Genomic DNA, 10,467 nt, shown 5'->3' on the forward strand with positions numbered 1-10,467 from the left:
GAATTTATGTGTAGGAAGTGGAAACTTTGGCTTTTTCTTTGAGTTTCTTCTAAACAATTCTGCTGTTCGCTTCTTCTCATCCTCCGAGAAGCCAATTCCCCTGCTCTGCTGTCAGCCTGGGGCATGTTTCAGTACACCAGAACGACCCAGCATTGTTAGGATACACCGAGAGTAAAGGAGTTTTGGTAGACCACAGTGCTACATTTGGAAAATTTTGTGGATTTTATTGTAGAATTGAGATGGATAGCAACAGACCTTGTTGCAGCCTTTTTCTTCCTCAATTGACCAACTTTGTGTGAGACTCTTAATTTTCCCCTTCAAAGTAGCTAGGCATAAAGTAATAGTTTGATCACCCGCTTTGTTCTGAATAGATTTGGACTGCAAGCCCTTGCTCTAAGACATGTGATCCAATTTTGCCCTTTTTTCCTTTCTTTTGACTGTTCCATTGGCATCTCCAGTCCATCATTATGCTTTATTTTATTTACTTACGTGTTTTTGAAGTGCGCATACCCTAGTATGGTATTCCAGGAACATCCCCGACTTTGGTAATAATTTCAGAGGTAATACTGTGAGGACCACTGTTTCCTACCAATATACCTTGTTTTTTCTCTACACCAGCCAAGTTTTGTCTCACTTACCCACTTAAAGGTTGCAGTGGTCTGTTTGTCCCTGTCACAATACTGGAATCTTACAATGATTATCACTCGTACCTGTTTCACTCTCTTCTTCCTCACTCTCAGACACTGCATTAGCTCTCCCCCATCTCCTTTTGCTGGTGCAGAATTTCCCCATTGAGTAAGCACCATCTGCATTCTGTATTTCTTAATATTTTGGATTGTTTTGCCTGCATTGAAACGTACGAACTAGATAGTTTATATCCACTGTTGTGCTTAGTTAGTTATTTGAAATTATTTCAGATCAGTGATGTTCTCTAAAGCATTCAGAAGTGCCATTTTGGTGCCTTCATAGTAAATTTTGAAGAATTGGATTTGCTCTGGCTCGCCCTTTGCCTGAGAAATGAGCCAAGTCAGATGTGGCATTCGGATTCTGTAAACTTGCAGTCAGTATGGGCTGACAAATCGTGTTGCCTAAACCTACACAAGAGGCTGTTTGACATAATCTGGCAGTTTAAAAAAACACTTTTCTTTTTCCTAGTGCAAAGGCAGTTTTATTTAGGGCATGCGGAGGCTCAGGGATGCTGGAAGTCTGCCGTGCTCAAAGGCGACCTGTGGAGTTTTGTCAGAATCCTGACCGAGGTGAAAAACTAGTTTGTCTTTTCCCTTGTGGTGCAATTCTTCTGCTCCGGTTAGCTGTCAGGTCTCCTGAGCGTTTGGTTTAGCTGGCTCAACAATGGATCCAAGTGCACAAGAACAGTACTGCAGGGAAGAAAACCTGAATATTCCTCCTCTTTAGATGGCTGTTCCTGAAGAATCTTGCCAACTCTTACATGGCTTAAACAGTGACAAGTCCTTACAGCAGAGGATTAGATTTCAGTTTTGCTGGACTTACCTATTGTGTGATTGGAGTGTGTCTTGTGTTTGAATTTACACTTTCAGAAATAAATATAGGCTTTAAAAAAAAAGTTGTGGGGAATAGAAGACAGATATTGGTGTAAAGCGTAGTAGTAACCAACTCTACAGGCCTTGGCTTGTGTCTAAGGGTATTTAGCTGATGACACTTCGCATCTCTGCTGGTTTAAAAGCTGTGCTTCCTTGAGGCAGAGACAAAAAGAGGCTAGTTAGAAGCAGGCTGCGATTACAGAGCCTGGTCTTTTTTTTTTTTTTTCCCCCCTGTTCCCTCCCCTTCCCCAGTCACCACCTTTCAGAAGTATTTTAGGTTTGGGACTTGAGCTGGGGAAGCTTTCCTCTCCCTCTCTCAAGCTTTTGTATGTGTTCAGATTTGATGTGACATCTGGGCACGGTGGAGAGGAAGTGGGGGGTAGGGAGAAACACTGGAGAAGTTTCTTATCCTGCTTGTGCATAATTAAGGAGCATGCCTCCTGGGAAAGGGGAATAAAGGCACCCCAGGTCCTGCCATGAATTACATGACTTACTGCTGGACCAAAAGTGGGCTTGACAGTTGCCAGAAGGTTGCACGGTAATAGCCCATCTACCGGCGGGAGAGTCGAAGGCTCTTCTCCCATCTCCAAGGCTCCCGACACGAGACCCCGCTAAGAGGATCCACTCTTCCTTCCCTGGAGCAGGACAAAGTCCGTGCTCACAGCAAGGCGTCGCGGCCCACGGCAGGCCGAGGCTTGTGCCCCGTGGACAAGGCAGCCTGCACTGAATGATGTCTTACGGAGTGGAAAATAGCCCCGAGTGCTGTGTTTGGGGGACGGTGGGGGGAGTTATTACAACGTGTGAAGCTTGGCCTAATGATGGCATCCTGACATGGGGTTATTGTTTGAAGATGGAAAGTGTGAGTAGTTCAGATTTCATTATAGGAACTGTCGGAGATTTTGTGGTTTTGGAAAGATAAGAAAGCCTGTGACAGCAACAAAATGCCACATATCAATCAGAGTCCTGGCAGCAGATTACAGCTCTCAATGGAACACAAAACTGGAAACGCCAAATTCTCCAGCGCTTATTGTCTCCCTGTGTGCAAACGTTGTACAGTGTAAGAGTGAAATATGTTACATCTTCATTCATTGCTACTATGCGTCTGTAGATTGTATGCTACAGAAAACCTACAAATCTGCTACCCTTTGCTGCAGCAGAAGGGGAGGACGGGGAAGCACGAGTCAGTGCAAGGCAAAACAAATAAAAAGAGCGTGGGGAAAAGAGTGTGGAAAAGGTGCACAGTAGGAAAGATGACAGGTGTAATGATGTCCATCTTTTTGTAATCCGTTATTTATGGTCAAAATTTCAAAATCTTTCTGAGCATAAAGTGGTGGTCCTTGGTTTATGCTGGTAGAATGCAATGTATCTGTAGAGGCTGTAGATAATAAAACACTATCTCCTTTACTTCATAGTTTGACTTAAAGACGTTATTGAAAGTTTATGATTTATTTCTTCAGCACTTAACAAGAAATACATCTTACAGCTGCATTTGGAATCACAAAATTCTCCATTTAACATATTGGCTTCCCCCCCTCCCCCCTTTTTTCTTTTTTTCCTTTTTTTTTTTTCTTTTTTTTTTTCCCCTCCAGGTGCTCAATACTTGCGTGTAGTGCTTACGTGGCTCTGGCTTTGGGTGATAACCTTATGGCATTGAATCACGCAGATAAACTTCTTCAGCAACCAAAGCTGTCAGGGTCTCTTAAGTAAGTCTGATGTGGTCATTTCTTCTTTCTCAGCCCTGCTTTTTGCTGGAGAGTTCTGAGTTGAAGCTTCCAATGTCTGTAGCTGCTTGCCCATTCTGTATCTGATGCAAAGAATTGCTTGGCCCGCTCCTGTTCGTGTTGAAGCCCTGACTAAATGTTCATTGACACACAGGAACGTGAGTCCCCCTTGTTTGTGTGAGAGTTCCATGTAATTTGGAATCTATTGCTGCTTTTGTTGCTCTTCGCTGAGTTCCAGCCGTGGGTCCCACGCAGTGGCAGGACCGTCCGGTCTCTGTCCTGATTCACTGTGGGGCTGCACGTGCTGGTGTTGGCACAGCACAAGGGGCAGGAATGAGCAGCTGGGGGTAGACAACATCGGCCCAAGCCATTGCCCTGCTGAAAGCTCATTTATGAAACCCCAGCCTCGGAGGGGAATGTTTGCTCAGTCAGGAGGGTACCAGATCTCGGGTGTGCAGGACCGTCACTTTACCTGCTGCTGTTGCTTCCGAACGGAAGAACGGTTCCATTCTTCCGTTTCTCTTTTTCAGTTCGTATTTGGCACTGTAGTTTTTTGGAAAGATGTTCAAAGCTCATTCTGGTTCTACCCACCAGTTCTCGTACATCTGTGCAAATTCAAAAAAGGCAGCTTTAGCCCCATCCTTCTGACCTTGTTTGTGTGTTTAATTCCTATGTCATACACAGGATAAAATATAGCAAGGGTTTTTATGGTAGTAATGGTGTTTTTCAAGACTGGTAAAGTACTTGTGGAAAGCAAGCTAACATGTGCTTATTTTTATATGCTGGCAGCATACTCTAAAATCGTCCATGCCAATTAAATACTTTGGCTCCTGTGCTCCCAGACTGCTGCAGAAGCTCATCTTTTTTGCACAGTCATTGTATAAGCAAGATTTTAGAGGAGTTTGCAAGGTAACACATAGTTTTGTGAAGGCGGTGTTACCATTATGTAATGCAGATGGCAGTTTTTTTGCAAAGGCAGAGCACCGTATATCTTGGTCCCAGGAAACTAGGCTTTTGTGCAGATGATTGGGAATATTGAACTGTTCCCATTTTCTTAAGTGAAATAAATTGCATGTAGAAAGCTACATCTGCTGTATCAGATCTAAATTGCAGAAATTATTTTTGGATGATTGATATTTTACCTGGCGTTTTGTAATTCATTACAACCAGCTATACGGCCAGTTTGAAGTGTACTGTATACAGCCACATAGAACAAGCATGAACTGTTTTGCTCAACTTTTGTTTCAGCTTAAATATTTGCAAACTAACTACACTCTTGATTGACAGGATTCCTTCTGTTCCAAAGTTGAAAAGGAAAGCTGCTGATTAGCTGAGCTGAACTACAGGTGTCAAACACCAGACTTGCTTAATTCTTTTGCAAAGCTTGCAGTTGGAAAGATGTTTGTGCCCCATGGACAGGCCTATATAGTTGCTGTCCTTAGAAATGCAGCTATCTTACACAATTAGTTTGATTTCTATTGAATGTAAAGTCACTTACCACCTCAAATTATAGATGTATCCATATCCTGGGGTGTTTTTATGAGGGTTCTGTTTTTTTTTTCCCTCTGAGATAAAGCCATACCCAAGCTATTGTCTTCCTGGAATGATAATTCCTGTCCATGAATGAATTGTCAGTACTCAGGTGCAGATTTTTCCACCACATTAATGCCTAAAAGCAGTAAATAGCAGAACGGGGTGTTATGACAATACTTTACAAGCCAGCTAACTTCCATGCAAGTTCTCCAAGTAACAGTTTTCATGTGCTTGCATTAAAAACTGCATTCAGTTTGTCTTGTGTAACAAATTGTGGGGGTTGTTACGCTGACATTTGTACCAAACCTTTGGCTGTTATAGGTTTCTTGGGCATTTGTATGCGGCAGAAGCTCTCATCTCTCTAGACAGAATATCTGATGCCATCACTCACTTGAACCCCGAGAACGTCACTGATGTTTCCCTCGGGATCTCTTCAAATGAGCAGGATCAAGGTTAATGAATTCACACTTCATTAGAACCGACTATGCTTTCAGCTGCCTTCCTGCTGTACCTTTCTGTATACGCATATAATGATGATTAAGACATCTTGTTTTAAGACCATAGGTTGCTGGGGGGGTGCTTGTGCTTTTGTTGTTGCGTTCTTGTTTTCCTGGCTGTAGTTCTTGCTTTGTGTTTGGTTTTTCTTTTGCATGTTTGTCTTTCCTTTGAAGGGGGTAATTCTGAAACATAAATAGAACTGTGTATTGTAGCATTCTGCCTTGTTTGAATGTAACTTTTGAAAGCTGCTTTTGTTAAATATGCAATTATGGTTAAGTTTGGGCTTCATACCCTCTCTTTCAGCTCTTTAGTCTCGAAACCAGGCTTTGGAATATCAGTGAGGTCTACTTACTGCATTTAGTGAGAGACAGGAGTAGGGAGAACTTAGTTAATCTGTATCTTAATCTTCTTGTAGTGCTTCCAGCTGGGAGTGTGTATTCTGTAACAGAAAAATGCTTCAGAGCCCATCTGCATAGTGAAGTTTACAGCAGCTCCGATTTCAGTGACATGTCTGCAGTTTAAACTTCACTGTACTCATCTGCAAATCTAAAAGCTCTTAGAGAAGCAAAATTTTAAAGATAGGAAGTCTTAAGTGGCATAAACTCTTGAGCAAGCTGGTATGTTTTCCCCTTTTTAATGTCAGACCATGAAGAAAGAAGCAAATTTGTCTCTTTGTGTTATTTTTGTAATAAGTTTTTAAAAAGCATACAGAACATGATGGTTTTTGTGGGGTTTTTTTCTTTGCAGGGTCTGACAAAGGAGAGAATGAGGCGATGGAATCTTGTAAGTACCAGCCACTGTAATCAGCAGAGCACAGGAACTTACTTGGCCAGTTCAAAAGAAAAGTGTAAGGGGGGGAAAAAAAAAGAATTTTTTTTTTTTTTTTGTTTAATTGCAGCTGGCAAGCAGACCCCGCAGTGCTACCCCAGTTCGGTCACATCTGCGCGAACAATGATGTTGTTTAACCTTGGAAGCGCTTACTGCTTGAGGAGTGAATATGACAAAGCTCGAAAGTGTCTTCATCAGGTATGGAAAACTAACCTCAAGACAGCTTTTAGGGACAAATGTACTTCCTTTAAAGTGTCATTTAGATCACAGCAAGTCCTGGTGATTTCATAGCTCAGGTTTATTTACTGACTTTGCTGAGACGGTGGCTCTCTTCTGTCTTTATGAACCAATCTTTATTAGTAACATAAAATAAAGGAATTCCAGACTTCTTACTTGTGTAGATAGTTCTGTATCACTATAGGAAGCTTTTTTTTTTTTTAGCTCATATCAAAACAGTGGAATATAACTAGGAAGCCATTTGACTTTTTCTAAGGTTTGAGGGGTTTTTTTAATTGTCCAATAGTTATTGTAATATAGTAACTTCAGAGGAGAAAGTTCTTGAGTTTACTTCTCTCTAATCAGTTAATAACACCATTTAAGCGATTAATTTTAGGGCTGTGAGAAGGAAGTGCAGTTCTGCTGGAGGTATGCTTCTTGCCTGCCTCTTTTTCCGAGAATTCTCAAGTACTGCTTTTGAAATTCTCTGTCTTCGCTTACCCTGTGTCATTCGGCCTTTCTTAAGGCTGTGACCCACCTTTCAATGACAATAAATTTGTCTCTTTGCAGCCATTCCTTTCTGTCAGGAAGACTACTCTAATGCATTGCTGAGCCGCAAACTGGAACAGCGGTCTTCCGAATTACTTCAGAGTAGTTGTATAGGCGAACAGGTTCAAATTGTGTGAAGTTCTCAAGTGCTTAAGGCCCTTGTATTGCTTTTTTTTTTTTTCCCCCCTCCTGAAGCCTCTTAGGATTGGGCAGGTGTCTGTGCTTGGGCTCTGTAGCACATGTGTAAAGCCCAAAGGAGTGTAAGGCCATCTGTGGATGTACAGTATAGTATGTCTCTGCATCTACAATAAATTCAGTGATTTATGAAAAATATTTGTAAATGGAAAGCTAATGAACGATTCTTGTTAACTTTGTATTCTGAACTTTGGAGCAGCAGAGCTTTCCTTCTTCACTTGTCATCTCACCAGGAAACCACAGTAGGTTGGACCAAGAATTACAGACTCATATTAACATAAGCATACAGCAGATGGTGCTGCTAATTAGTGTGAAACCGTCTTGCAATGCAGATAATCTTTCAGTCTCTCCTTGCATGCATAAACCTGATGGAGTGTATTAGTTTGAAAGAAATCTCATCTTAGTTTATGAATTATTTGGTTTTGTTAGCCAAGATGACGGTAACAGCCTCGTCAAGGGTCACTTCCGTTGAACTGGATGTTTCTCTTAAGCACTTTTTCCCCACACTCTCTTCTTTTCTAATAAGGCTGCTTCGCTGATCCACCCCAAAGAGATCCCTCCAGAGGCTATTCTGCTGGCTGTATATCTTGAATTACAGAATGGTAAGTTTTGAAATGTTCTGTCAGCCTAGATTTGGGATACAAGCGGAGGAGGGCGGTAGTCATTACTTCTTGTCTTTACAGAGTTGTGCCAGTATTTTGAATGACACCCGTCAGGCCCTGTCTCCATTTTACACTGCTGTGGATCCGTGTAGCCACACCTTTGTTTCCATAGTTTGTTGCCATCCTGTTCTTGCACATTCCCGATTTCTTAAACATTCATCTTCTGAGCTGAAATTTTCTATACTTTATGCAGAAATCAGCTGTTTTGGATAGGCTCAGTAAAACCCTTGATGAGGTGTTTGCTCTGATGAAGGCTTGAAAGGCTTTTCATTAGGACAACTGCAATCCAGGTTTCCCAAAGAAGCCACGTCAAGGGCTATGTAGCAAATACTGTAGCAAAGCTTGTAATATTGAATAGTTGGGGCTCTTCAGCCTGGAGAAGAGAAGGCTCCAGGGAGACCTTATAGTGGCCTTCCAGTACCTAAAGGGGGCCTACAGGAAAGGTGGGGAGGGACTCTTTATCAGGGAGTGTAGTGATAGGATGAGGGCTAATGGTTTTAAACTGAAAGAGGGGAGATTTAGATTAGATATCAGGAAGAAATTCTTTCCTGTGAGGGTGGTGAGATGCTGGAACAAGTTGCCCAGGGAAGTCGTGGATGCCCCATCCCTGGAAGTGTTCAAGGCCAGGCTGGATGGGGCTTTGAGCAGCCTGGTCTAGTGGGAGGTGTCCCTGCCCGTGGCAGGGGGGTGGGAACGAGATGATCTTTAAGGTCCCTCCTAACCAACCCGAACCATTCTATCATTGATAACTCTTTCTTACAAAATCCTTCCTTTTGAAGGCTCACTGTGTTTGCATGGGGAAAAACCCTACATAACTGGAAACTGGAAGGACTGCACCTGAATTCTGCAGTGTGAGCAGACTGGTACAGCTGCACCATTGCAGCTGTCATGGTTGCGGACCTGTGCCCCTTGGGGCTTAATAACCTGGTGCTGTGACATGTTGAGCACGCTTCTTCCCCTTTGGTTGCCTTGCACTGCAGGCAGGCAGAGGACGTGAGCATTTGTATTCAGAATTGAGACTTCTGTAAAGCTTTTCTTATGAAGATGTTTCTAAGTTGGAATTTTGGAAACCCTTCTTTCTGCAAGAAAGTAGTGCAGAGCAGAAGAGAGCAGAAAGTGGGATTGACATCTCTCACCCCCTTCTAAGTGTATAACCAAAAGGAGCTAAAGACATTTTTTTGTTCTGGCAACAAAACGGTCCATCTCTTCTGAAACTAAAACTTTAGTGAAAGAAAAGTATTTGAGAAGAGGGACAAATGTTCTTTTCAGAACTTGTTTTTTCTCCTACAACTTTATAGGTTTAATTTTTAACCAAGAATAAATTTTCCGTTTATATTGGTTTCTATTTGATGGGCCGTGCATACATTTGAAAATCAGCTTTCTTCTTTTAAAAACGTGTTTTATATACACTCTTGACATCTGCATTACTGTCCTCAATGTCACATTGTGAGGGTGTTTTGTGTGAGATCTAGTGTCTCACTACGCGGATGGGAGAGAGAAGAGCTGCCCTTCAGCAATTTAGAAGGCGCTGTAACGTCTTCCAGCTCTGAGGTAAAAGCTTGATGTCTTCAGCTAAGAATAGGTAGAATCAAGCACTACTGTGTTTTCAAATTTAGTTTTATCTAATGCTTTTCATGTCCATGTCAGCATTTCACGGAGTAGGAAGACGGCTGGGCGAAGTGGCCTGGGCTCAGGGCTGGCTCGTCAGCTCTGTTCTGAGAACAGTGATTCGCAAGTTTGGGGTATTTTTAAACAAAAGTTGTCTTGTAGGTAACACGCAGCTGGCACTGCAGATCATCAAGAGAAACCAGCTTCTCCCTTCAGTGAAAACACTCTCTGACACGCGGAAGAAGCCCGTTTTCCAACCAGTCCACTCAATCCAGCCCATTCAGATGCCAGCTTTCACCACCGTTCAAAGGAAGTGAGCTGGTGCTTCAACCTGCTGCTGCCTGGCCCAGGAGAGCTTGGCATTTTGTATATTTTTTTTAACCTAGGACACCTGCATACCCCAAATTGCTGGAGTGTGTTCATTTATGTAAATTTTTAATAAAACATGTAAACAAAAGGGCATGCTTGAAGGTGTTTACAAAGGTTATTTCATGAAGGAAAGGAGGCTGGTATCTGTTTTGAACGTGAGTGGCAGTTTATTTACACAGTTGGTCAATCACTTATTTTTGGTAATTCAGCTCTTTTTTGAAGAGAATAGAGGGGAGAGAGGGACTGGGAGGAGAATGGCTGAAATAAATAGCAATTGAGCTGTTGCGTTGGCTGCTGTGTTCTGACATGAGCTGTGGGTTTGTATTCCTCAAAGAAGAGGCTTTTGCCCAACTTCACGGTGTTGATGTAGCTACAGTCCACTGCCCTCCAGCAGCTGTGCCTGTGGTCGCTGCTGTAGTTGAAGCTACTCCTTTGGGCGTGGGGACAGGGTGTGTGGGGGGTGGTCTTAGCTGCAAGGAAAGGAGCCTTTTTTTTCCTGCAGGTCATAGACCGATGGTGGCAGAGGTTGATGCCCCTTCTGATGCCCCTGTGTGCCTCCTGTGGTTACCTTATTGAGCTTATTTTAAGAGCAAATAGCACAGCTCCAGCATTAGCACTGCTCAAGTGCGCAGCGTTTAGCACTTTCAAATAATCTTTCTGTCCTCCTTAAAACTGGCAGCAGCGCTGCTGGCCTCAAAGAGTGAGCAGGTCACCAGATTGAAGAGGTTG

General features: G+C 42.7%; 1 protein-coding gene across 1 annotated transcript in view; it reads left to right on the top strand.

Moving 5' to 3' along the window:
* The window catches only part of CNOT10 (CCR4-NOT transcription complex subunit 10), a 33,721-nt gene extending 23,895 nt beyond the window's left edge, over nucleotides 1–9,826 (top strand). The window contains exons 14-19 of the mRNA XM_074575119.1: nucleotides 3,149–3,262; nucleotides 5,135–5,265; nucleotides 6,059–6,094; nucleotides 6,210–6,337; nucleotides 7,626–7,701; nucleotides 9,532–9,826. Of these exons, the coding sequence (XP_074431220.1) occupies nucleotides 3,149–3,262; nucleotides 5,135–5,265; nucleotides 6,059–6,094; nucleotides 6,210–6,337; nucleotides 7,626–7,701; nucleotides 9,532–9,686 (640 nt within the window). The 3' untranslated portion in view covers nucleotides 9,687–9,826. The remainder of the gene's footprint in view (nucleotides 1–3,148; nucleotides 3,263–5,134; nucleotides 5,266–6,058; nucleotides 6,095–6,209; nucleotides 6,338–7,625; nucleotides 7,702–9,531) is intronic.
* The last annotated feature ends 641 nt before the right edge of the window (nucleotides 9,827–10,467 follow it).

This window comes from Larus michahellis, chromosome 2 (assembly GCF_964199755.1).
Source record: "Larus michahellis chromosome 2, bLarMic1.1, whole genome shotgun sequence".
In the NCBI taxonomy this organism is placed as follows: Eukaryota; Metazoa; Chordata; class Aves; order Charadriiformes; family Laridae; genus Larus; species Larus michahellis.